This window comes from Astyanax mexicanus, chromosome 17 (assembly GCF_023375975.1).
Source record: "Astyanax mexicanus isolate ESR-SI-001 chromosome 17, AstMex3_surface, whole genome shotgun sequence".
NCBI classification, from domain to species: domain Eukaryota; kingdom Metazoa; phylum Chordata; class Actinopteri; order Characiformes; family Acestrorhamphidae; genus Astyanax; species Astyanax mexicanus.
This window is the reverse complement of record NC_064424.1, coordinates 23,435,920-23,460,602: the sequence shown is the minus strand read 5'-3', so window position 1 is coordinate 23,460,602 and position 24,683 is coordinate 23,435,920. Positions and strand designations below refer to the sequence as shown.

Sequence of the window (24,683 nt, the reverse complement as noted above, 5' to 3'; positions counted from 1 at the left end):
GGAAGTAAATGGACCACACAAATGTTTATTTATGTGCTGTAATCTAGATGTGTGATCTAGATACACATACAGGGGTTGGACAATGAAACTGAAATACCTGGTTTTAGACCACAATAATTTATTGTCTCGTTGGACAGTTCTGGTGGAAACAGGAGAGTTGAGGAGCACATTGAATTCTGCTCTTGGCATTTCCAAAGAAAAACTAGGATAGTAAAACAGGATATGTGTCAAATAAGCCTTTTATACTGTTATTCACTGGCTATTTTTGGGACTCTGCTGCAGCTTGACACATGCCTCTTAAAGGTAGGGTACACAAATTACAGTAACCGTGCTGGGACACATTTGTTAATACAGCTTTCATTTAGAAATATGTTAGCTAGTGTGAATTCTCTTCCAATATAAAGAATAACTGCCGTCAGAGTCAGACGTCTATTACTATCTTGGCAACACAGGCAAGCCGTACCCGACACCCCGCATGTTACACACACAAAATTTAGCATCAACAAAAAAACAGAATAAAAGAATAAAATAACATTGCTGTCACCCATAAATGACCAGTGCAGAAGTACTGCACTGTTAAAATAACCAATCCGCAGAAATTAGAGGGTACCTGGCTCTTAATGGGAATGGCAAGTAACAGACACGCTGATTGGTTTATTTCACATTTACACCCAAAAACACACCCATGTTCAATTAAGAGAATTAGTACATGCCTTTTTTGTATTTCGAGCCACACAAGGCTTACTTTTCCTGTCATTACGAAAGCAAAGACACACTGACTCGCCCTAAATCAAGTTGCATGCTGCACAGTTGATGGCTCACCTATAGATAGACAAAATAGAGCACTTAATCAGTTGTGTTGTGAAGAGGTAGAGATGGTGAATACACTGAATAGCCATATTTGAGTAATTTTCTAATCCATATTATGGTGAGAAAAACTCAACTAAGTCTAACTTATACTAAAAATACTTTTAGAAATGATGGTCAGTCAATCCAAAAAATGTAAGAACTTTAAAAGTATCCTCAAGTGCAGTCGCAAAGAATAATAATAATAAAAAAAAAACATTATGATGAAACTGGCACTCATCAGGATTGCCCCAGGAAAGAAAGAACAAGAGTTACCTCTGTTGCACAGGATAAGTTCACCAGAGCTACCAGCCTCAGAAACCGTGATTTAACATCCCCCCAGATAAGAGCACCTAAATGCTTTACAGAGTATTTTGGTTTGTTTTACATTTTTTAACTTTATTCCTTATGTGTTCCTTCATAGTCTGGATGACTTCAGTATTAATATACAATGTAGAAAATAAAAAGAATAAAAATATTGAATGCATCATTAATGTCTCTTGTCTGACTGTATGTGAGTGTTAGTGTCAGTGTCAGTGTTTGCTAGGCAATATTTAAATATACAGTAATCACAGTATCAGTAAATATAAGTGGTCTGCACCTGAATCTCTAATCTGCAGTCCAAACTGCAAATACATCCACAGCACAATAACAGACAAATTATGCACCATTTTTTATTTGATTTATTTTTCAAACTGTACATGCATAAACACAAATACAGTAACACTAGTGAATAACTTTATATAGCTTGCAACATATAATGTTTTAATAATACATTGTGATATCCATGATAAAACTTTACAGTTTAGATAAGTTTAGATGTTATTATGTATATTCCTCTTATGCATATAAGTTGTATATTCTGGATAAATAGTATTTAAAGAGGAAAACCATAACATATATCATAAACACTCCCTAAAACTGATTATAACAATCTGATATCACCATATTCTATTGACCAAGAGATACATTTAGATTAAAATATGTGATTTGTAAGGAATAATAATAATATTGTAATAATATTGAAATTGGATAGCATTAATAGTCTTCATGCTGTTATATTATATAATAGCATATTATGCATTATAATGCAACATACTACAATAACTTTTTAGCACCTTTCTACACAAAAAAATGCAGGTAGGAAAATGAAGAATGCACTAAAAATGGGTCAAATAAATAGCGAAAAGCTTGACAAAATATTGCAGACAGTTTATAGTTCAATGACTTACATCAACACAGCAATGTACCATATTTTCTGCACTATAAGGCACATTTAAACTCCTTTTATTTTCCCAGAACTCGACAGTGCGCCTTTTAATCTGGATACATTTTACCAGTCAGGTATTAACAAGCAATGAAGCCACTCCGCTGAAGTACAGCGTTATACAGAAGTTTCAGTTTAGTTCTCCAGCAGTATTAGCATTAGCCGCTAACCGTGCTACTTGCTAGCTTTTTCCCCATTAAGAGGTGAATATTAAGAGGTGAATATTATTATAATATTATTTTTTTATTTTTATTTTTTTATTGAGCTTTTTTTTACGCGAAGGCTGGATGTACAGTATATGGACAAACAAAAAAGGATATTTACAATTCCAAAAGATTTATTACCTTTAGTGCAGTATAAAAAAACTCTTTTTGTTGCAGGTTATCTAAAAGCTCTAATTTAAGTTCTCATCTTCCTCATTTAATCTCGACTGGTCTGCTTTTGTGCCCAACTCAGAAGGACCACATACTGCAGACACATCCTTATCCTGACCCTGCAACACTGACACTCATGTACAAGCCTAAGGTACCTCATTCACCTTATTGGCTAAATACCTCTGATTGGACATTTATTTATTGGACTTATTCATCTAATACCCATTGATTCTTTTATTCCAGTGTTTTCTCGAGAGTATTTTGAGGACCTTCAGCCTGATGCTCCACTGTAGATGTGTGAGATGACAGGGTGTGGTTTTCTGTGGAAGGCCTCACAGGAGTGAAGGAAACCATCAACTGCTTGGCTGAACGCTCACTGCGACACTTCAGCGTGTTCTTCACGTGCTCGCGAAACTCTTTTGAGGTAAAGTAATACGTGAACGGGTCCAGACAGCTGTTCAGGCTGCCCAGACACAGCGCGACGATGTACACCCGGTAAGCTTCGTTCTGAATCTCTAAACCAGCAAGAGAGTAGTGCACCATTAGCATGACGTTGCTGGGAGTGAAACACACCAGAAACAGTACCACCACCGTCAACATGAGAAAAACGGCCTTCTTTTTCTTCTTGTTGGAGCGTGCATCTGTTATCGAACCCCTGAGAGAGCGAAACATCAGCAGATATGCTGCTACGCACACCACACAGGGAACTACATATCCCATAACGCCCATAGTCAGGAAATATCTAACAGGGATGTGTAACTCTTTGATTCGATTGACGTCATGGCAAGTGGTGATGTTGAGATTGTTAATTTTGATAGCTTGGTCGTAAATGTAGAGCGGGATGGTGGACAGGGCGACCAGAACCCACAAACAGATGGATATACACAACACGACACGGTTGTCTACTTTCCGAGAAAATGGGTGAGAGACTGCCCAGTAGCGCTGCACGCTGATGTAGGAAATGAAGACAGTAGAGCAGTACATGTTCCCGTAGAAGAAGCCTGTGAAAAGTTTACACAGTGGTTTCCCGAAGATCCAGTCGTTGCCGTTGAAGTGATAGTGGATCTTCAGTGGAAGCATGATGATGAAGAGCAGGTCAGCCAGCGCGAGGTTGGCCATCAGGATGGACGCTGGATGCTTCTTCTTCGTTCTGAAGAGGAACACCCAGATGGCCAAGGCGTTAGGGGGTAACCCCAAAATGAAGATGATGATGTAGACCACAGGGATGAAGACTGTGGTGAGATTGCTGGTCAGAATAATTACGGCAGTTTTGCTCACGTTGAGACCTTGTTCATCGTTATTGGAGATGGAAGATGGAAATGGAATTCCAGCCATGCCTGAAAAGAGAGTAACATCTTAATTGACATGCAGTGACTGGCAGAAGTATTCATACCCCTAGAACTTTGTCACATTTTACCACCTTACAACCACAAAATTTAATGCATTTTTTTTTAGATTTTAAGTGATAGACCAACACAAAATAGCACATAATTGTGAAGTGGAACAAACATGATACATGGGTTAAAATGATAAAAATCTAAAAGAAATGTGTGACATGCAAAAGTATTCAGCCCCTCTATATCAATATTTAGTAGAGCCACATTTCACTGAAGTTAGTATTTCAAATTACGTCTCTATAAGCTTTGCTCATCTAGAGATTTTTGCCTATTCTTCTTTGCAAAACAGCTCAAGCTCAAACTCAAGCACATTGGATGGAAAGCATCTGTGAACAGCAATTTTTTCAGGGTGAAGAGCAGTGTTACTTTTCTGCCACAAATAGGACATTTTATTTAGGCCAAAATGTTTAACTCATTTTTCTACTTTTACTCTGTCCAATACATGGATGTGGTAAACTGCAAACGGCACTTGTCTTTCTTACAAAAATGGTTTCCTTCTTGCCACTCTTTCATAAAGGTGAGATTTGTGGAGTGCTCTACTTATAGTCCAGTGGACAGATTCTCCTACATGGGCTGTGGATTTCTGCTGCTCCTCCAGATTGACCATGGGCCTATTGGCTGTTTCTCTTACTAGTTTTCTCTTTGATCGATCTGTACGTTTGGGGGCAGTTGTAGAATACTTGTGCCATTTTTGGATGATGGTCAAAGCTTGGGATATGTTTTTATAAGCTATCCCTGCTTTAAACTTCTCCACAGCTTTATCCCTGACCTATCTAGTGAGTTCCTTGGTCTTCATGATACTATTTGTTCACTAGTTTTCTCTAACAAACCACTGAAGCCTTCCCAGAACTGCTTTGCTGCTTCAGGGCCTGGACAACTTGCTGTAATAGATGGAACCAGATATTCTGCTGTTTACCAGACAATCCTGAAGGAGAATATCCGGCCATCTGTTTGCGTCCTTAAGCTCAGGTTTACTTGGGTTCTGCAGCAGGACAATGATCCAACAAACAACAAACAAGTTCACCTCTGAATGGCTTATAAAACAAACCCTCCAATGTAGTTGCATTAAAACAATTCTGTAATGAAGGGTGGGAAAAATCCCCCACAGAAATGTAAAAACAAGGGTGGCACAACAAAGTTATTAAGTTTAAGGGCAAACACCTTTTCACACAGGGCTTTCTGCATTACTAATAATAGCAAAATAAGGTAGTAAACACTGTAATGTACTGCTTGGCACTCAGAAGAAGATCAGATCAGCACAATTACATGTATTGCATTAGTTTTGTTGTACTTGCATTCCTGTTATATTACCTGTATGGCTGAATTTGTAACAGTAATCAATAAACAATATTAAGGTACTTATGTTGAATGAGAAAGCCTGGCTTATCAATCAGCGTTCAGTCTCATGTCCCAAATGTGTTTAATGGGGTTGAGATTGAGGCTCAGGTTCCTTAAACCATTAAACTCATGAAATCAATCCCTAAAGACCCTCACTTTGAGTGCATAAGTGTGTTCACACTGGCACAGAAAAGTGTCTTCCGCAAATGAGCATCGATCATCACCATCATGCATCAACTCAAATATCCACCATGGAAACTTTTACAGAAGAAGGAAAAAAGCTTTCTTCTGTCTTTAAACATCAATGGAAGTCAAATGAACAATTCTACTTTTTTCACAAGCATTAATTACAATGAAAGAAAATATTAAAGTCATAGATAGCTTCATCTTTTTTGAGATCAAGGTTGCATTTGTACGATAATCGGTAGAAAGATCTGATTGAAGAAAAAGTTAATGCAGTCACATCATAACCCTTTCTGATTTCAGCTCTCATACATCTCCCACCTTCAAAGACAAAGAGAAGCTTACCTTGAGACTGGTTGGTAAAGTTTGAAAAAGCCATCAGAATCCACTTCTATAGTTAAAACCAGTTATGATTTGTTTTTTTTTTTTGTTTTTTTTCTGGTTGCTCTCTGGAACTGTTTGGTGTGAAAAGTGTGAAAGACTATACCTTCTGCCTCCTTTATCTTCTGTACAAAGGCCACGCCTTTCTCCATTAACAGCACATTTGGAGGGTTGTGGGTTTGCTGTTAATTTTATCTGAGTACGAAAGGGAGGAAATGGAAGGAGCGAGGTTTTTAGGCAAATGGGTCGTAATGGAGATGAAGTTATTGCTATTTATGCAGGGCTTCGGTTGTGCTGGAAACGGTCAGAAATATGGAAACCACAAAGACATATGGTTTTGTGGTGGAGGGCCAGGGCCGCTGCTAAGGTTTTGGAGGCCCTAAGCATAGCTGGTCAGGGAGGCCCCACCCCCAACCGCCCCCCCCCCCCCCCCCAACCGCCCCCCCCCCCCCCCCCAAAAAAAAAAAAAAAAAAAACACACACACACACAAACACAAAAGGTTTACGCAAAATCTTACTATTTATTAAAATTACACATGTAACTGTGAATATTTACAACGTTATAAGTAAGGCCAATAACAGTGAAGAACAGCACAAGAGTACTATTTATATTGTATAAATAATAAATGAAACGATGCATGTCTATTTTAAGCAGTGGACACGTCATTTACACAAGCCAGCCTTAAAGGTTATGAAATTATCGTTTATATTCGTGGTGTATTTATATCAGCCTGTCAAAATCTATAGAGCTGTCTGATCCTGCTGTCATACAGACCATTTGGATAGTGCACTGACGGCATTAGTCAATAGGTAGGCTACTCTGTTTATTAATTTTTTATTAAAGTCACTAAAAATCTTCAAACTACACTACTACTATTTGCAAACGTGCCACGTGCCTTGCAATACCCAGATTAGTTTCTAGTTAAGCGTTTAAAGCTACCAAATCAGCAAAGCCAACGTAACTAGCTCAGGCAACACCACTGAACATGAAGTAATCAAAACTATTTAAACCTTTATCATCGAAGTTACTCACCAGAAAGGGATGCATGGGCCTCATCTTTCTGCTTCTTTTTCTTCTTCTCAGCTCCAGACTCAAACCGTCGCTTCATAGTTGAATTACCATTTAGTAGCAACTTTGCGCGGTGAACTTGCAACTTTAGTTAGGACTAAGGTTGCCAGATAAGTTACGATTTTTCATCCTATTTGTTTATTTTATTTTAAGTTTTTAACTTACACAAATATTGCACTGGACAAGTTTTTGTATAGAATGGCCACATACACTTTAAAAATGGTTAAACATGCGCAAGATTTAGCGCATCCATGCATTTTTTGATTATTTATTTGACTGGAAAATGTCACATCTGGCAACAACCAACAGAGCAAACCGAGCCGTGCCATTTCAGGCAATAGGGGTGGGGGCATTATATTATGCACAAAAATAATAACGTGCCGCTTTTAAGTAGTAGAGTAGGTGCCCCATGCAATGTTTAAAGACAAAAAAGATGAGCGTATCATAAATAATTCACATTGGGTTTTAAATTTAATAATGTCATAATTTCAACACATTTCATTCTCAGTCAATTTGGCTCCCTGCAACTGCAAAATGGTTGAGGCCTAACGCTGGCTGCGTTGTCTGCGTATGCAGAGCGGCGGCCCTGTGGAGGGCAGTGGGAGGCAGTGTTAGGTCATGCTACTGGAGTGAACTGATCACAGCCAGCTGGGCCTGAATTCTTCTGAAACATCTTTGTCTACAATCCTAGCAAAAAGGCACTACAGTATATAGCACTGTTCACAATATAGTACAGAGTTAATCTTATTTTTTGCCCAGAATTCAGTCTCTTACAGTACCAGCAATTCTCCCTCTCATCATCATCATCATCACCCTAAATATATTCTACTCTGGATGCTTTGTCCTTCCATTGTCTGTAAAACAAGTTAAATGGATCCAATTTCCATTAAAGAGGCACTAAACCCTAAAACACATTTTTCATTAATAGCTGAAATGTGTTGGAAGTAATGAAACACCACTACTGCTTAAAATCTTTATAAACCTTTTCTAACCACTTTTATTGTGGTGATTTTCGCCTTTGCTGCACCCTCTCCGATTCAACTGTGCTATAGATGTCCTTGGCCAAATTTAACACCACTACACTCTAAGGCAGGGGTCGGCAATAGGCGACCAAGCGTAAAACATCTGGCCCATGAGGTTGTTTGAACTTTAATGACCGAAAATTAAAAAAACTAAATAATAAAATACTTTTCTGAAGAGCTTTTGTTTACATTCCTCCCCTGTCTTTCTGTCGAGCTCGGCGTAACTTTAGTTTCTGCCCATTTTCATGTACTTTGGTGCGCAGACACGTCACCACATCACTACGTTTCACCACTATCAGAGGCAGAAAACACTACTCCGCTCAATCAGCGCTCCCTCCTGCCCTGCCCCTAAACCATACATCACCAGGAACCCCTCCCAAACTGCCCCTCACATTTTTTTTTTAGCATTTTTCAAATTTGATCTGAGGGTGGAGTCAGATAAAATCTGTTGGTTACCACACAAGTGTCCTTGGCCAAATTAAACACCACTACACTCTAAGGCAGGGGTCGGCAATAGGCGGCCAAGCATAAAACATCTGGCCCATGATGTTGTTTAAACTTTAATGACCAATAATGAAAAACAAAATAATAAAATACTTCTCTGAAGAGCTTTTGTTTACATCCCTCCCCTGTCTTTCTGTCGAGCTCGGCGTGACTTTAGTTTCTGCCTGTTTTTATTTTTCTGCTCGTTCTTGCTCAGTTTCCCCGGCTGTATCCCAATTCACTAGCCGGGGCAACAGTAGTGTATTGAACCGCAATCTTGAAGCATGGGTTCGATCCTGTATGAGGAGCGGAGTGTTTATTTTTTTCTCCTTTCTTCTAGTTTTACCTGCTTCCTTTTCCAAAAACAGATTTTTTTTTGTGGCCCGTCACGTAACGGCTTGAAAAATATCTGGCCCGTGGCCAAAAGTAATTGCCGACCCCTGCTCTAAGGATTGTAAGGGATCTAAACAGTACTTAAAAATGTTGTGAGACACATATTTTAAGTGTCATTATAAAGAACCTTCTGCTAGTGGGTTTTACTTGTCTTTGAATAACCAGTTAACCCTTCAAACATTTAAAGTATTCTTAGAATTTTTTAAATAATCACTGTCTGTCTTCAGTAAACAACACATACTGTATTGGTAGGCAGGTGCGATTACACAATTGCAATCAGGTTGTAATAAACTATAATAAATAAGAAAAAAATCTAATAAATAGGAAAAACTAAAACAAGCTATGCCAAGACAAAGCATCATGGGGGGGAATAAGTGCAACTACAGTTAGGATCCAAAATATTCGGACAGTTACACATTCTATTTGCAGTTAGTGGCTAATGCCACCCGACAGCGCTATACTGAGGAACCCTGAGTGTTCCGGTAAGCCAGGTCGATATTAGATAGCGGTTCATCCCACATAGATTGTTTTTACACTGTAAACACACAGCCTAAAGTCCAGTATACTTACCTCTGAACGGTAAAAGAGCTAGCGCTGTGGTTAGCGGTAGAGATGGGACCGATCCGATACAATATCGGTATCGGGGCCGATATTGATGTAATTCGACATATCGGATATCGGGCGAGCGCGTCCGATCCACTTACCAATCCATATTCCAGTCCACAGCTTGAGCTGGACAGTAAAACCGCCGTAACGTTAACACGAAACACATCACTGATCCGGATTCCAGTTCCACAGTTTACCCTGAACATCCAGCAGCTTCAGTCTGCAGCTGACTGAGTAAACATTAGCTATTTGTCTACAATAAAAATTCAATCATCTGGAGAGTTTTAACTTTGAAAACGCTGTACAGCAGAACGGTACACGTAAAGTCAGCGTCCAAATAAACAGATTAACACCAGCAGTCTGTTAGCATTTATAATTCACATATCCTATAAAAACACAGGATCTACAAACACTAACCAGCACAAACACACCAGTTAGCCGTTAGCAAATGCATTCCGGCATTGTGAATGTAATAAATAACTATATTAAGTGAACTACAGCCATAATCTTCATCTAATATCAAATCACAGATCCTACCAACCCTAACCAGCACTAAGAAATCAATCAGTTATTAAAAAACAGTGATTAATTCAGCTTGGAAATACAGTTAGCACCACCGGTTAGCCATTAGCTATTGCAGCTAATCCTCTATGCTACTTGTCAAAATAAAAGTCTCCTGCGCAACCGTAGCAAAACAATGCCCTGAATTTAATATTTAGCGTATTTAATATTTACCTTTTTTTAATATTTAATAAAAATTAAATCATTTAACTTGAAAGGAAACTACTGTGTATTTGCATATAAAGTATGTCAAATAAATGACTTTTGAATGCATTTACATTAAATGCACTTGTGTATACTCTTCAAAGGGCTGTGTGGTCTGTTTCAGCCTCATTATGAAACCTTAATCATAGTACTATTAATAAACTAAAAGTATCGGTATTTGTATCGGTATCGGCAATTTTATCAGTTTTGTATCGATATCGGCTCGGAGCTGAAAAAAAGCGTATCGTCCCATCACTAGTTAGCGGGTAAAGCTAATGCTGCTCCAGCAATGCTAGCCGGGGTTAGCAGCAGGCTACAATCCAATAATATTCACTTCTGAACAGCAAAAGAGCTAATGCTTAGTGGATAATGCTAATGCTGTGCTAGCTTTTCTAGAAGGGGGTTGTAATTAAAAGAAATGGGCTGTGTCCCAAAAGCGTGTCTGTTTAAAATCACGCTGTATAGTTCTGAGAGAGGAGACTCATAGGAGAGAGCAGGGAGTGATTTGGGACTGGCCTGTAAACGCTGATGTGTGAAGTGCATTCATGGCTTGACGTGGGGTTCAGGGTTCAGGGCTTGTTTTGGGGCTATAGCCCCAGAAGTTCAGGCCAGGCATATCTAATCATGATTTAACACCATGTTAATATTGTTTGCAGTTGTATTTTTTTTTTTGGTAACATATATTTTGTTTTTGTTAGAATCTGTACTGTCTGTTCTAAGAATTTCAGTCCTCTGTGCTACCTACATAAACATTGCCCAATAATACTGTATGCATGCACTGAAGGAAAAAAAAGATTTTCTGCCTTGTGAACCCTTGCAAACTTGACTAATTGCCAGCAGTTAGCGTCTCTTCATGGACTCGGAACTTTGCTCACTCACGTGTCTAATTTGCATATGAATGGCAGCATCTACACAGAATTGGATGAACCAGCAGGAGAAAATCACTTCTGATTGACCCCTCGACCTGAGTATATATATATAAACGGATTTGGAAAGTCACTAAAACTGCTGGAATACTACATGGTGTATACATAATAAAATTAAACCTTTATATATTTAGGACGAAATAATTAAAATTAAAATTAAAACTAATACGTTTTTTTTTTTTCATATGAGCTTATTACAGACAAACCAAGTCTCCCTGAAGCTGCGGGAGTCTCCCGCATTTCGGTAGCGGCTCCCTGATGCCCGCGAGTCACATATAATCTCCCGGAATTCAGAACGAGCGCCCCAAGAGTGCACTGCACACAAACGTGCACACAGGCCACAGCCTTTTTCCCTCTAATCGCGTGTGGGAAGAAGAGAGAAAACAGAGAGGGTTCTGATTGGCCTGTTCTCTGCAAAGAGTCTGTGAGACAGCCAATCAGTTTTTAGTGTGGGCGGGCAGTGTTTTTACCCCCTCCCGGATGGGATTTGTTCAGTGAGTGAGGGAAAGCAGATCATGGCGGAGGCAATATTAATAATTATTGTAATATGATATGAAATGTTTTTGATGTTGTGCAATTTTTTGTGATATTGTAACTGTCAATTTTTGTCAAGAATATTTTTTCAAAAAATAAAAAATAAAAAATGAAAGCAGAGGCAGGGCCTTCCAGAAAGAAAAAAGATAAAACTCATTTCACCTATAAATACTCTAAATTTAATTTAAAAAAGTAAAAATAATTAATATAAAAGCAAAGATTCGTTATCCTTTGGTGTGTGAGCACCCTGAAATCAACTTTTGCAACTTGGGATGTCTGTTATTAATGCTACTGCAGTGTTTTATGATCTGGACCTAATCAATGATTACATTATGTGTGGCCTATTCATATATTATGAACAGTCTGTGGTATAAGCAGTGAAGGATTATCTGCAAGGATCCAGAACAAATGAAGCCATGCTTTAGAGTATCACCACCACTCTCCATTACGAACCATTTAACTGGAAGATCGGTCCCGATTCTGTGCTCTCCTACTTAGCTTAGATAAACCACAAACCCACAGACCTACTTATCTGCTGTTACTAGCAAAAGCTGGGTGTGTCATTCATACTGCTGATGAAGAACGTACACATCTCCTGACAGTCCGAGAAGAAGGAAGGTGCTTGACACATGTCACTTTTATCCATCACTATCTCTGATAGACCTCTGAATTGTTGAAATGGATTTATTCTTCACAAACTTCACAAACATGTCTAAAGGTAAGCTTGTGTTTCTTTTTGGTGAGAATGTTCTTTATATCACCTTAACCTCTTAAAGAATGTTAATACAGCACTTTGAATGAGACATACAGATCAATGTTTTCAAACACATTTTCAGTACAGATTATAGGGTTTAAACTGCATTTATTTTATACCTTACTGAAGGCTCCATTAAGGTCTGGGACTACTGACCAAGGAAAAAGCCTGTCCTTATGGGTTACTTAACTGCATACACATTATCTACTTAGTCCTAATTAGCGATTACACTCACATAGGACCCTAGTTTAGCAATGTATAGGCGAGCCTTAAACTGTGCACTATGTAGCTTCATTTAGGGCAGAGGATAAGTCCTTGCTAGAAGACTTTGCTATCGTAACAGTGGGAAAAGTATGCCTTGCATTGCTCAAAATGCGCAAGAGGCATATACAGTATTATTTCTATTAATTCATCACAGCTGAGTGCCTCATAAGCGTGCCTCCTGCCATTCCCATTAAGAGCCAGGTGCGCTTTGACTTTGGCGTATTACTATTTCCGGGGCACAGCTATACCTGGATGTGTCCAAAACTTCTCAGCAGAGGAAACTGATGTGCTCACTGTTCACACTTCACACTTCAATGCTAACAGGCATGAACTGTGGGTTTGTGCACTACTGCATGTTGATGTGTGCCTAACAAGCGGGGGTGCACATGTGTTGGGGATGCACCTGGGTTGACAATTCACTGCAAGATAGTGATGAACCTCTTACTGTTGACATCTGCGTAGGTTGTATTCAGTCAGTGGTGCACCTGTGTTTAACATTGCCAAGATAGCAATACACCAGAAATGTATCTAATTCATTTTGAGACCTCTACACCATCATCAGCGTAGATATATAGCGCTGTTGCTATTTAAACGATAAAGGTAAAAGGTGAGAAAATAGACTGTTGGCAGTGTGTAAGATTTTCTTTTTATTCCTGTAACAATCCTTTTCTTTTAGTTTGTGAAAAAAAACAGAATTGTATTTTATCTTCTCTTTCACTACAGGAAACATCACTTTATTTAACTCCACGGAAATGAAAAAAGAGATTGAAGTGGATTCGTCTAGTATGGTAGCAGATTTTCTGACATGCAATCTCACCACAGTCTTCCTCCCTGCGATCTACATCATCATCTTCATTGTGGGGTTACCCACCAACGCCATGGCCATCTGGGTGTTCCTCTTCAGAATGAAGAAGAAAAAGAATCCAGCGTCCATCTTACTGGCTAACCTCGCGCTGGCTGACCTGCTCTTCATCATCATGCTCCCGCTGAAGATCCACTATCACTTCAACAACAACAACTGGATATTCGGGGAGCTGCTGTGTAAGGTTCTAGTGGGCTTTTTCTATGGGAACATGTACTGCTCAACTATCTTCATAGCCTTCATCAGTGTTCAGCGCTACTGGGCAGTCACACGTCCACACTCTCACAAACTGACCAATCAGGTAGCAGTGTGTGTATGTGTGTGTGTGTGGATTGTGGTCTGGCTACTTACCATCCCACTCTACCTGTATGATCAGACTATTCAAATAATCAAGCTCAACATCACCACCTGCCATGACATCATTTGGATCCACGAAATACATCTCCTTGCTAGTTATCTCTTAACCATGGGCATTGTGGGATATGTAGTTCCCTGTGTGGTGTGTGTTGTAACATATCTGCTGACTTGTCGTGCTCTCAGGAGGTCTGTAGCACATTCTTGCAGCAGTAAGAAGAAGAAGAAGGCGATTACCCTCATGGTCATTGTGCTGGTGATGTTCCTGGTGTGTTTCACTCCCAGTAACGTCACGCAGATCGTTCAATATTCTTCGGTGTTGGCAGGGTTTTACTATAATAGCTACTACGTCTATGTGGTTGCACAGTGTCTGAGCAGCCTGAACAGCTGTCTGGACCCGTTCATGTATTATTTTATCTCATCAGACTTCAGAAATAATATGAAGAACATGCTGAAGTGTTGTAGTGAACGCTCTGCCCAGCAGGTGAGGGTTTCCCTTACTCCTGGGAAAGCTTCTTCTTCTTTAGAAACCACAACACCTTCAACGAGCACAACAACGTCTAAGCAAGATCATCAAGTTGACGCTCTTCTAAGTAGACCATGAGTAGAAGACTAAATTAGCAAACCAAATTTGTAATCAGTTACTCAGTTTTATTTTTTAAACGCAATTAATTGCACCAAAAATTTTGACCCCAACCTCCGCCGTAATCTGCCACACCAAACAAGCAGATTTTCCGATCCATCTGATCAAAAAGCTCCAACACAGACAACACAGTGACAGAGGAGACATCCCAGCTATACTCATTTTTAATTGAGCTAAACTGCTGTTATGGTGCAGTTAAATCTGATATATTAGCGCTATGAACAAACAATGTTTTTGCTGCTGCTCCGTGCTGTTTACACACGCAGTATGTGCAGGGTTCAATGCTCGCAGCTGAGTGACCATTGAAAACACAGCTGGAAATGTTCAGCTTTCTGTGTCAAAGCAGCTTCACCTTGCACAGATATTCATGCTGGAACACTGAATCTTCTCAACAATGTGCTTGCATTGGTGCGCATTTTTGGTGCGTTTAGGTTGGTGTGAAAGCGTGAAATCAAAGCGTGAAATCAAACCAAACAGGGGAGAAATGTTCCAAGTAAACAAACTTATCAACTGATCTGGACCATAGGAACCAACTGCAAAAAATGTCCTTTAATACTCAGCAAATTAAGTTCTAATTTAGAAATCCCTACAACCAAGCTGAGATGTTTGTAATAAAGTAAAAGTAAGTGATCCTGTATTCAATTTGTCATGCAAACTTTGGATGGCTTTATCTCCCATCAAACTTAGATGTATATACTAGTATTTTAATTTGCACCACTAATATATTTACATTTCTTATATTTATTCTTTATTTACATTTTATTATCCACTATAAAAACGTGTCGGAAGAAGAACGCAGTTTAGAAAAAATGCAGTTGATCACAGTTAATCACATAATATTGTTGGGATTAATCTGATTAAATGGTTTAATCTATTGACACCACTAGTTTTAAGGTATGGACTCTATAACATAGCACTTATATATCCATATTTTTTGGTTATAAAATAAACAACGGTCTAGTTTTTACTAACTTGACCTGCTTAGCCAACACCAATCTCAAAAACCCAGAGGAGCATCTATATTACTTTAATCTATAATTAATCTTTGTATCAATGCCTTGATGGTAATATATAATATACAATATGATGTCCTATTGCATGCTGCATTGCACGCTACTACATGCATACATTCATACAGTAAAAACCTAGGCGACAGCCATTGTAATATTGGATGTTACAAGTATGCATGTGTCAAAACTATTTAATATCACAACAAGTGTTCTAGAAATAAAGAAGAGGGGGTCCATGTACAGTACCAGTAAAAAGTGTTAAGGGACAAATAAGGGACACATATAAAAAAGGTGTTTGGCCTCCACAATTCCCTGACTTAAACCTGATCAACTGAGATGGGTGATTTGAGGTAATGTGGGAGGAGCTGAAGCTTCACAGCATGAAGGAAAAGCAGCAACTATTGTTCAGCCCCTCCAGGAACTCCTTCAAGAAACTGAAAAAAAAATCCAGGTGACTCTACCTCTTGAATACCAAGAACATGCAGATCTCTCCTCAATATAAATGTGGCTACTTTGAGGAATAGTATAAAAAGTATAAAACATATTCTCAGGGCCAGCTCCGAAAATCAATCAGAGCCACTGCACAAATATTGGCCATAGCCAGTACAGCCATTTGAAATGTACTGATGAAGAAAGTCGTCACTGGTGTACTAAGTAACTGATGTACTAAGTAACTGATGTACTAAGTAACTGATGTCAAACAGGTAGACCAGAAAAAAACAGCAGTTTATGCAGAAACACTGTGCGTTTTGTAAAGAATTATACATTTTTTTTAGTGACATTAGCAACAACTGCCAGAAGACAGATGTGAAGGTATCACAATCTACTGTTTGCAGAAGACTTCATGAACATGAAAAAACACTATGAGTAGGAAAAGGGGAATAGGAAAGCCAGGCAAAAACTAATGAGATAAATATTAACCTTTACCAATGTGATGGGGAGGCTAAAGTTTGGATAAACTATGCCAGCATATATTTGAAACACGGTGAAGGTAGTGCCATGGCATGAGCTTGCATGGTTTCTTCTGAGATGGACTTGTTAATCTTCATTGATATCTAATGAACTCAGACATCTACAGAAACATTTTGTCTGTCAGTTTAAAGAAAGATCCTTTATCATTCAGCAAAGTGAACCATAACACACTGCCTGGAAAAGCATCACAAAGAAAAAAGAATGCAGAAGTTTAGTGATGTCAATGTTTAGAGAGTGTTAGCTTTGTTTGCTAGCTTGCTATGTTTGCCAGTTTGTTTGGACTGTTGGCTCAGTCTCGAATGATGCATGTTCCCTACATAGTGCACTCCTTTAAAATTCACAAACATCCCAATAAACCATGTCTGTACAAGTCTTTGTTTTGTTAGCATACTTGTGTTTACTCTACCTTCTCGTGCAAAAAAAAATGCAATTAAATTTATAGACGTTTAAACATACAGGGGTTGGACAATGAAACTGAAACACCTGTCATTTTAGTGTGGGAGGTTTCATGGCTAAATTGAAGCAGCATGGTGGCCAATCTTCATTAATTGCACATTACACTAGTACGAGCAGAATGTGAAGGTTCAATTAGCAAGTTCAATTAGAGTTCAAAAGTCGACAAATTGTTGGTGCTCGTATTGCTGACGCACCTGTGATGTATCAAGAGCCACGGTATCCAGGGTAATGTCAGCATACCACCAAGAAGGACCAACCACATCCAACAGGATTAACTGTGGACGCAAGAGGAAGCTGTCTGAAAGGGATGTTCGGGTGTTAACCCGGATTGTATCCAAAAAACAAAGCCACGGCTGCCCAAATCACGGCAGAATTCAATGTGCACCTAAACTCTACTGTTTCCACCAGAACTGTCCAACGAGACAATAAATTATTGTGGTCTAAAACCAGCTGTTTCAGTTTCATTGTCCAACCCCTGTATATTGGGTGTGAAGAGTTACTTGTTTAAATTTGTTTTATGACTCTGACCCTTTATGGATGAGCATATTATGAGTGGTCCATTGTGCCTGAATTGCATTTGCTTTTCATATTTTATCAGGCTGTGGGTTAAAAATTCAAATCTAAGAGGTTCCAGCACAAATGAAGCCTTGCTATACAGTAATAAGACTCTAGCTCCATTACGGTTCATTTGGGTGAAAGCCTACTCCCTCCATTTCCTCCCACTCTTACTTAGATAAAATTAACATCAAACCCACAGCCCTGCTAACCTGCTGTTACTGGAAAACAAGAGGGTGGTTTAATCACACTGCAGATGAAGAAAATGCACAATCTCCTCACAATCAGAGAAGAAACGAGGGAGATACCTAATATCTCTGAATTAATACCATATTGGGATCTGATGGATTCATTCTTCACAAACGGCTCTGACGGTAAGCTTCTGTTTCTTTTCATTTCTTGTTTTTGTTTGCTGGTGATGCTCTGTTCTTTAAATCAACCTAAATACTTTAACCTGTTGAATAAAAGTCAATATATCATTTTAATTAAGACAGTATTAAGTATCAAAGTCTAGAAACACATTTTCAATATAGACTATATACTGTATATTTACTTCTTACTCCAATAAAGCCATCAGGGACTGAAGCTGCTGACCAATAACATCAGCAGAAAATCTCAATCTTCAGACCACATTGGTAAAAACCACAGACACTATGTTAATAAACCAGCCTCTAAATGTTCTGAGAAAAAGTTAAAAAGGAGGGGGAGCATCCTAAACCGCATCCACATCCTCTATCATAGTAATGTAAAGCAATTACACACATACAGTGTCCTCTTTACTTCCCCTCAAAATTGTCCACTGTAAGAAATTACTGAAGAAAAAAAAATGAGTTTATTTACTTGCATTACATTTTCCGCTCATAAGTGGTTTCAACGGTTCCCAGTTTATTGTCTCATTTATCTCACATACACTATCTGTGGCTAGATCGTAGTTTTAGCTGATGTGGAATATGAAGTAAATCTACTCCCTCTGTGGGCAGGGCTGCACTTTTCATGGATTGGAAAAAGAGATTGAGTTTAATCAGTAACAATAATAAATCAATAATACTGTATCTGATTGTCATTTTCTTTTTTGGGCACTATTTTAGCAATCTTTTGGTGAGCACAGCTTGCTTTAGGGCACAGTCTCAGTGTGTCTTTGCTATCATAACGACGGGAAAAGTACACCTTGTGTTGTTCAAAATTTGCAAAAAGCATGTACTAATTCTCTCTTAATTAATCATGGGTGTGTTTTGGGTGTAACATGCAATAAACCAATCACTGTGTCGCTCAGTGGTGGCTTCTGCCAAATCTCTCAGGAAGGGGCAAATATTATGATAATATGATTTTATGGTGACCTGATCAATATTAACAGCTATATACTATAGTCAATTTGCACTTTGCAAATAAATCAGCTTGTTAATTTGACATTGTCACCTTGCATTAAACTGTTGTTTTTTTCTGGTCACCTCATGTAGCATTACGTCCAATTATCACTACACAGCAATATAAATATATTATTAATCTTTAAGTTACCCATTGTACAGTATTTGTGGACTGTATACATTGTTTTGTTTTGTATGTAAAAGTTGGGTTTGTGCACTGCTGTGTGTCCTTGTGTTTACACCTTGTGTGTACACCTGCGTTGCCAACATAGCAACTAACGTCTGACGGCTGTCTGTTGTCAGGGTTTAAATCAGTCAGTGGCACACCTGTGTTTTCTATTGTAATTACTTACTTATACAGCATCAACAGTTTATTTTCATGCCTTTCACTTGTGTCATTTAAATAGCAACAGCACTTGCGAATACAGTAAATCAGGTAAATTTCTGGCTTATTGTTATATTAGCAATGGAAGCACAGGTGCTCCACTGACTGCAGTCAACCGTCAGATGTTAATTGCTATCTTGCCAAGATAACAATATGCCAGAAACTTACCTGAAAACAACTCATTTCGAGACCACCATGGCCTCATTACCGTAGATTTTTGTAGATGTTCACAAGTGCCGTTGTTATTGAAACGACAAAGGTGGAAGCCATGTAAATAGACTGTTTGCAGATGTAAGATGTCTTATGCTGTTGTCATAGAAAACATCATTTTCCACTGAGACCTAACCCTCTGTTCTCTCATTACAGGAAACTGGAGTCTTAAGCTTTTCGTAGGTGGATTTTATGTAGTGAATGAGACTAAGCTGGGTGTGTTCACAACTGATACTGCTGCAGAAGTTCTGACCAGCAGCCTTACCAAAGTCTTCCTCCCTGTCATCTACATCATCGTCTTCATTTTGGGGTTATTCACCAACAGCATGGCCGTCTGGGTGTTCCTCTTCAGAACAAAGAAGAAGCATCCAGCGTCCATCCTGATGACCAACCTCGCACTGGCTGACCTGCTCTTCATCGTCTGGCTCCCACTGAAGATCCACTACCACTTCAACAACAACAACTGGATCTTTGGGGAACCACTGTGTAAAGTTCTAGTGGGCTTTTTCTATGGGAACATGTACTGCTCCACTATCTTCATAGCCATCATCAGCGTTCAGCGCTACTGGGCAGTTACACACCCACACTCTCACAAACTGACCAATCAGGTAGCAGTGTGTGTATCTGTGTGTGTGTGGATTGTGGTCTGGCTCCTCACCACCCCACTCTACCTGTATGACCAGACTGTCAAAGTCGCCAACCTCAACATCACCACCTGCCATGACACAATACGCCTCAGTCAAAATTATATTCCTGTTGGATATTTCTTAAGCATGGGCACTGTGGGATATGTAGTTCCCTGTGTGGTGTGTGTAGTAGCATATCTGCTGACGTTTCGCTCTCTCAGGAGGTCCAGAACTGCTTCCAGCAGCAATAATAAAAAGAAGAAGGCGATTATCCTTATGGTCATTGTGCTGGTGATGTTTCTGGTGTGTTTCACTCCCAGTAACGTCCTGCTGATGGTTCACTACTCTCTCCTGGGTGCAGAGATTCAGAATGAAGCCTACAGCTTCTACATTGTTGCGCTGTGTCTGGGCAGCCTAAACAGCTGTCTGGACCCGTTTGTGTATTATTTGATCTCATCAGAGTTCAGACAGAATTTGAAGAACATGCTGAAGTGTTGTAGTGAACGCTCTGCCCAGCAGGAGAGGATTTCCTTCACTCCTAAGAAAGCTTCCTCTTCAGAAACCACAACATCTCCAACACGCACAACAGCAAAGCTGGATCATTAAGTACATTATGGTTTGTTCAGTTTGCTGGTTAAATCAGATTAATTCCAGGCACTGAGTGGTCCAGTAGTCTAAAAGCACTGCCACTATGAATAGGAGATTGTTGGTTCTGAATCCCAGTCATGCAGCTTGCCATCAGCCACCGGAGCCCTGAGAGAGCACAATTGGCCTTGCTCTCTCTGGGTGGGTAGATGGCGCTTTTTCCTTGTTTACTTAGGCGCTTCCCCCAGCTTCCCCATTAGAAAGGAAACATGGTGACACCTGTGCTCACTTTAATGTATTGCTTATTATAACTTATGTATGAAAATAGACCAGAAAATAGACGTTCATTGATAGTTCGTCTTATAATCAGGTGTAATTTATAGTCTGAAAAATAAGATAATATAGGTGCGGCTGTTCCCAAGCCGTTCCCTGTGGTAACTCTTCATAATCGACTTACTGTACATACTGTTATCCCTGGACTTCGAGCATATCAGTGTACACTGACCATGTAACAATATAAACAATAAAAATAAATAATAAAACTTTAATTTATATATATATATGTATATATATATATATATATATATATATATATATATATATATACATATATATATATATATATATATATATATATATATATATATATAAGTTAATAAATTTAGGACAGCTTCTCTTGTACTAAGCCACTTGTGGTATGTGTGTATATACTGCTTACAATATAAACAACTGTCTAGTTTTTTATGTTTGTACCTTAATGTATCACTAAACAACAAAGCTAACAAGCTAGCATGCTAACAGGCTTTTAGTTGTGCCCTTAGTTGACAAGGTCAAAGCAGCCACTACAGATACACCACAGTTAGTGTGTGTTTTCATGAACACAATCATTTACAGTAGACAGTTAATTTAGCTAGTGCTTAGCCATCCAGCTAGCAGGGAATGATTGCAGGAAGGTTAGCCTGTAGCATTACAGAAATATTGTTAAGCAATAGAACACGAGAGGGAGTGTGGGAGTGTTATTCACGTTAACACACAACCTCGGGTTCTGTTGCTAATATACAACAAGTGTTTTTTTTACAAAATGAATCAAGAAAAGAATTAAAGACCCTCAGAAAATGTATGATAAATATGCTTTAATACGGACGGTACCTTCTACCAAAAAGTAGTTCCACAACAAGTGAACTGTAACAGAACTGCATCTACAAAAGTGCATATGGTTTATACGCTAGCTTAAAATTAAAATTGGGGATTAAGGGGGTTAATAAACGTTAGGACCGTGAAATAACGCTGAAGCTCTCCTCTCCTGCTCTGCTGAGTTGTCTTCATATGAAAGCTGTGCGTTTGTGAGCATATCTGCCTGTTTGCTGGGTATTGTTGGTTAGCTAGCCGGAGGTTAGTTTAGCGTAGCTTGCTTTAGCTCAGCATTATCTTAGCCTAGCCTGGTTGGTTACTGTTCCGGCTATCAGACTGTGGCCGAATGTGACTCATGGATGTCCTTTCTTTTTTTTTTCCACAAAAGATGAGCCAGCACTGGGAGCTGCAGGCAAGTGTGCCTTGGCTGGGAGCTAGCCTGTGCTAAGCTAATGCTGCTGCTGCTGGTTGGAGGTGATGATTCAAAACTGCACTGTGTGTCAGGGACGTGCACAGGAATCTTGAAGGGCAGTTGCTCTAACCTGAAGAAAGGGCACAAAAAAAAAAGTCTCTCTCTCCTGTATTTTCTGCACACAACGTGCATGTGAATAATTCGAATAGTGCTTTATGTCCGTCATTCATCTTGCTTGATAAAATGAAATGTTATCAGCTGCATGTAACTTAGTTTGGTTAGCCTCCCACAAAACAACCTGAGCCATGTAAAACGTTGACTGCAAGCTAGCTGGCTGTCGGGGTTTTTTTGCTACCTAAACATAGCACAGTAGGTGGCTGTGAGATTATTTAGGATCACTAAACATCCTAAACTCGACAACATCGGATTTTAGAGAAGTTGATTGTGATCATGTCTTGTAATACTGTGAAGGCTACATTTCAAGCTCACCTTCAGGGCAGTCGCTCTACTCCCACGGCATCTTCAAACTCCTCTGCTAGTCGGCTGAAGCACTGCCCGGTCGTGTGCTGCGCTTTTTTTTTTTTCTAGTGAAGCGTGCTGCGTGTTCCCCGCTTCGCCCGCGCCCTCCCTCGTGTCTGAATCTGAATGATTGACTCTGAAAACTTTATTTTACGAAACTTCAATCAAAATGACAAATTATAAAGAAAATCTTGTTGAAATATTAAATCATATTTGCCTATATTATTTTTTCCCTTCCCTCGGAAGGGCAATATCAGCCAAGGACGGCAATAAGGCAGCTGCCCAAGCACATTGGGCCATAGCGTCCATAGCAACGTGTACACAAAGTGATACAGATTTGGTGTAAGAAGGCCGTGCTGTTATCACAAATATCAGCATGGTTAGAACACTTCACATTGTGAGGTCGGAATTACCTGTTGTATAATTCCAGAAATATTTCTAGACATTTCAAGTTATACAACACATAATATCATGGAAACATTGAAAGCAACGTCCTTTTGTTACTAAAATACAATAAATAAAATACAATACAACGTAATAATAAAAAGCTGATGCATAATCACAGTATAATAGCGTGTCCTAAAAGCATGCTGCACGTTGCTAAAAACATCTCTGGTAATCCAGAGAAAAGTATTCCCTATGCTGGCCAAGAGCTAGTTATCAAGCTAGCCTACCAGCATAAGCTTCGTTGAGGTTTTTCCTGGTTGACCAGCTGAACTTGATCTGGATTTTTTTTTTTTTTGCAGGAGTATTTAATCTCTTATCAAATGTGGTTGTACAAATTTCAATGGTTATTTAAACAGAAAACAACTATGCATGCAACAAAAATAATAGCATAATAATTATATATATATTTATACAATGATTTGTTTATCACATTATATTTTCATTTTATCACATATTATACTGTATGTAAAATAATAAATACAATATATGCACATTGTGTTGTGGGTGTTTTTCTTTTTAAATAGCAAAAAAGTTTCCTTTTAATAGCAAGTGTTGTACAGATAACGGAGGGAACCCTATGCCTGTTCATGCATGGCAACTCAATGCATTACATTTGTTATTATAGATTTGAATATTCTTAATAGGCTGATTTGTTTTCACTCTATGCTCTCTGTACTTAAAATATTAAGCAACTGATAGAGCTTTTTTATTAGTATTTAGTACCTGACAACTTTCCCTTTCCATCTGCATTTAAAACTGCGTCTAACTGAACAGGAATTGCACAAATCTGGCAACCCTGCCAAGAAAGGAAACAGATTCAAATTCAGACAAAAATACACTGTAACTTACTTATAAACTGAGGCATATTTTGAGTACATCACAAAACTAGGCTAACTACCAAACACATCTTATTTCTTTCCTGCACATCTGCACTATATTACAACTTACTAGTACTAAACTACAGCCTGTGTGGAAAGAAACGTGCTTCTGCCAAAAAGCCAATGCACGTACTGGAAGGCTACATTTCAGCCTAGATGTTTTCTGACATCAACATTAGTTATTTAAACTCTTCTTATATTTAGGCTGGTGTAGCTGTCTCAATGTTGGTTCTTCATCAGGAGGTTTTAGGCTCGATCCCCAGTGATGCCCCAGCCATTTGTCAGTGTTGGGGAATCTTGGAAAGACATGGTGGAGTTTCATGAAGAAAGCATTCTTGTAGCACACATATGCTGGTGGCTCTGAAAATGAACAACCCTTGCTAAAAAGAAGTTGGTGCTGTTACTTTATTTTTTTATTTAAGCTCATTCTTTATTTTTACTTAAACTTATGACATTGTTCTTCTGTTGTTTTTCTATTGCTGTAATCACCTTCTCCACTAAACACACCAATAATGCAAAATAGTAGTATTTGTTTAGAAAACAAAAAACAAGTAAAGTCATGACATCAAATCCATTATTAGACTTGAAAAATAAGATGGCTTAGTTTTAGTCCTAATTTTAGTACAAAACAATGTATTATTATTATTGTTTTAAGAATCCTCTATCGGGATT

General features: G+C 38.8%; 3 protein-coding genes across 3 annotated transcripts; 2 read left to right on the top strand and 1 right to left on the bottom strand.

The window, feature by feature from the left end:
- Positions 1 to 1,599: 1,599 nt before the first annotated feature.
- Positions 1,600 to 5,861, bottom strand: LOC103033717 (proteinase-activated receptor 2). The gene is made up of 2 exons (XM_007247069.4): positions 5,751 to 5,861; positions 1,600 to 3,824 (listed from the first exon to the last, which is right to left on the bottom strand). Exons 1-2 carry the CDS (start codon positions 5,782 to 5,784, stop codon positions 2,722 to 2,724), a joined length of 1,137 nt encoding a protein of 378 aa, XP_007247131.3. The 5' UTR covers positions 5,785 to 5,861; the 3' UTR covers positions 1,600 to 2,721.
- A 7,502-nt stretch (positions 5,862 to 13,363) lies between these two features.
- On the top strand, positions 13,364 to 14,611 carry LOC111188478 (proteinase-activated receptor 2-like). The gene has a single exon (XM_022662232.2). The coding sequence runs from the start codon at positions 13,388 to 13,390 to the stop codon at positions 14,420 to 14,422; it is 1,035 nt and encodes a 344-aa protein (XP_022517953.2). The 5' UTR covers positions 13,364 to 13,387; the 3' UTR covers positions 14,423 to 14,611.
- A 3,058-nt stretch (positions 14,612 to 17,669) lies between these two features.
- LOC103034357 (proteinase-activated receptor 2-like) lies at positions 17,670 to 21,037 on the top strand. The gene is made up of 2 exons (XM_049466547.1): positions 17,670 to 17,828; positions 19,570 to 21,037. Exons 1-2 carry the CDS (start codon positions 17,711 to 17,713, stop codon positions 20,643 to 20,645), a joined length of 1,194 nt encoding a protein of 397 aa, XP_049322504.1. The 5' UTR covers positions 17,670 to 17,710; the 3' UTR covers positions 20,646 to 21,037.
- The last annotated feature ends 3,646 nt before the right edge of the window (positions 21,038 to 24,683 follow it).

What these genes read in the sequence shown, in the direction of transcription:
- LOC103034357 (XM_049466547.1), top strand. Translation starts at nt 17,711, where the DNA reads ATGAAGAAAATGCACAATCTCCTCACAATCAGAGAAGAAACGAGGGAG. An exon ending in CTTCACAAACGGCTCTGACG is followed by an intron (nt 17,829 to 19,569) that starts GTAAGCTTCTGT and finishes CTCTCATTACAG; the next exon opens with GAAACTGGAGTCTTAAGCTT.
- LOC111188478 (XM_022662232.2), top strand. Translation starts at nt 13,388, where the DNA reads ATGGTAGCAGATTTTCTGACATGCAATCTCACCACAGTCTTCCTCCCT.
- LOC103033717 (XM_007247069.4), bottom strand. Translation starts at nt 5,784, where the DNA reads ATGGCTTTTTCAAACTTTACCAACCAGTCTCAAG. An exon ending in CTTTACCAACCAGTCTCAAG is followed by an intron (nt 3,825 to 5,750) that starts GTAAGCTTCTCT and finishes CTCTCTTTTCAG; the next exon opens with GCATGGCTGGAATTCCATTT.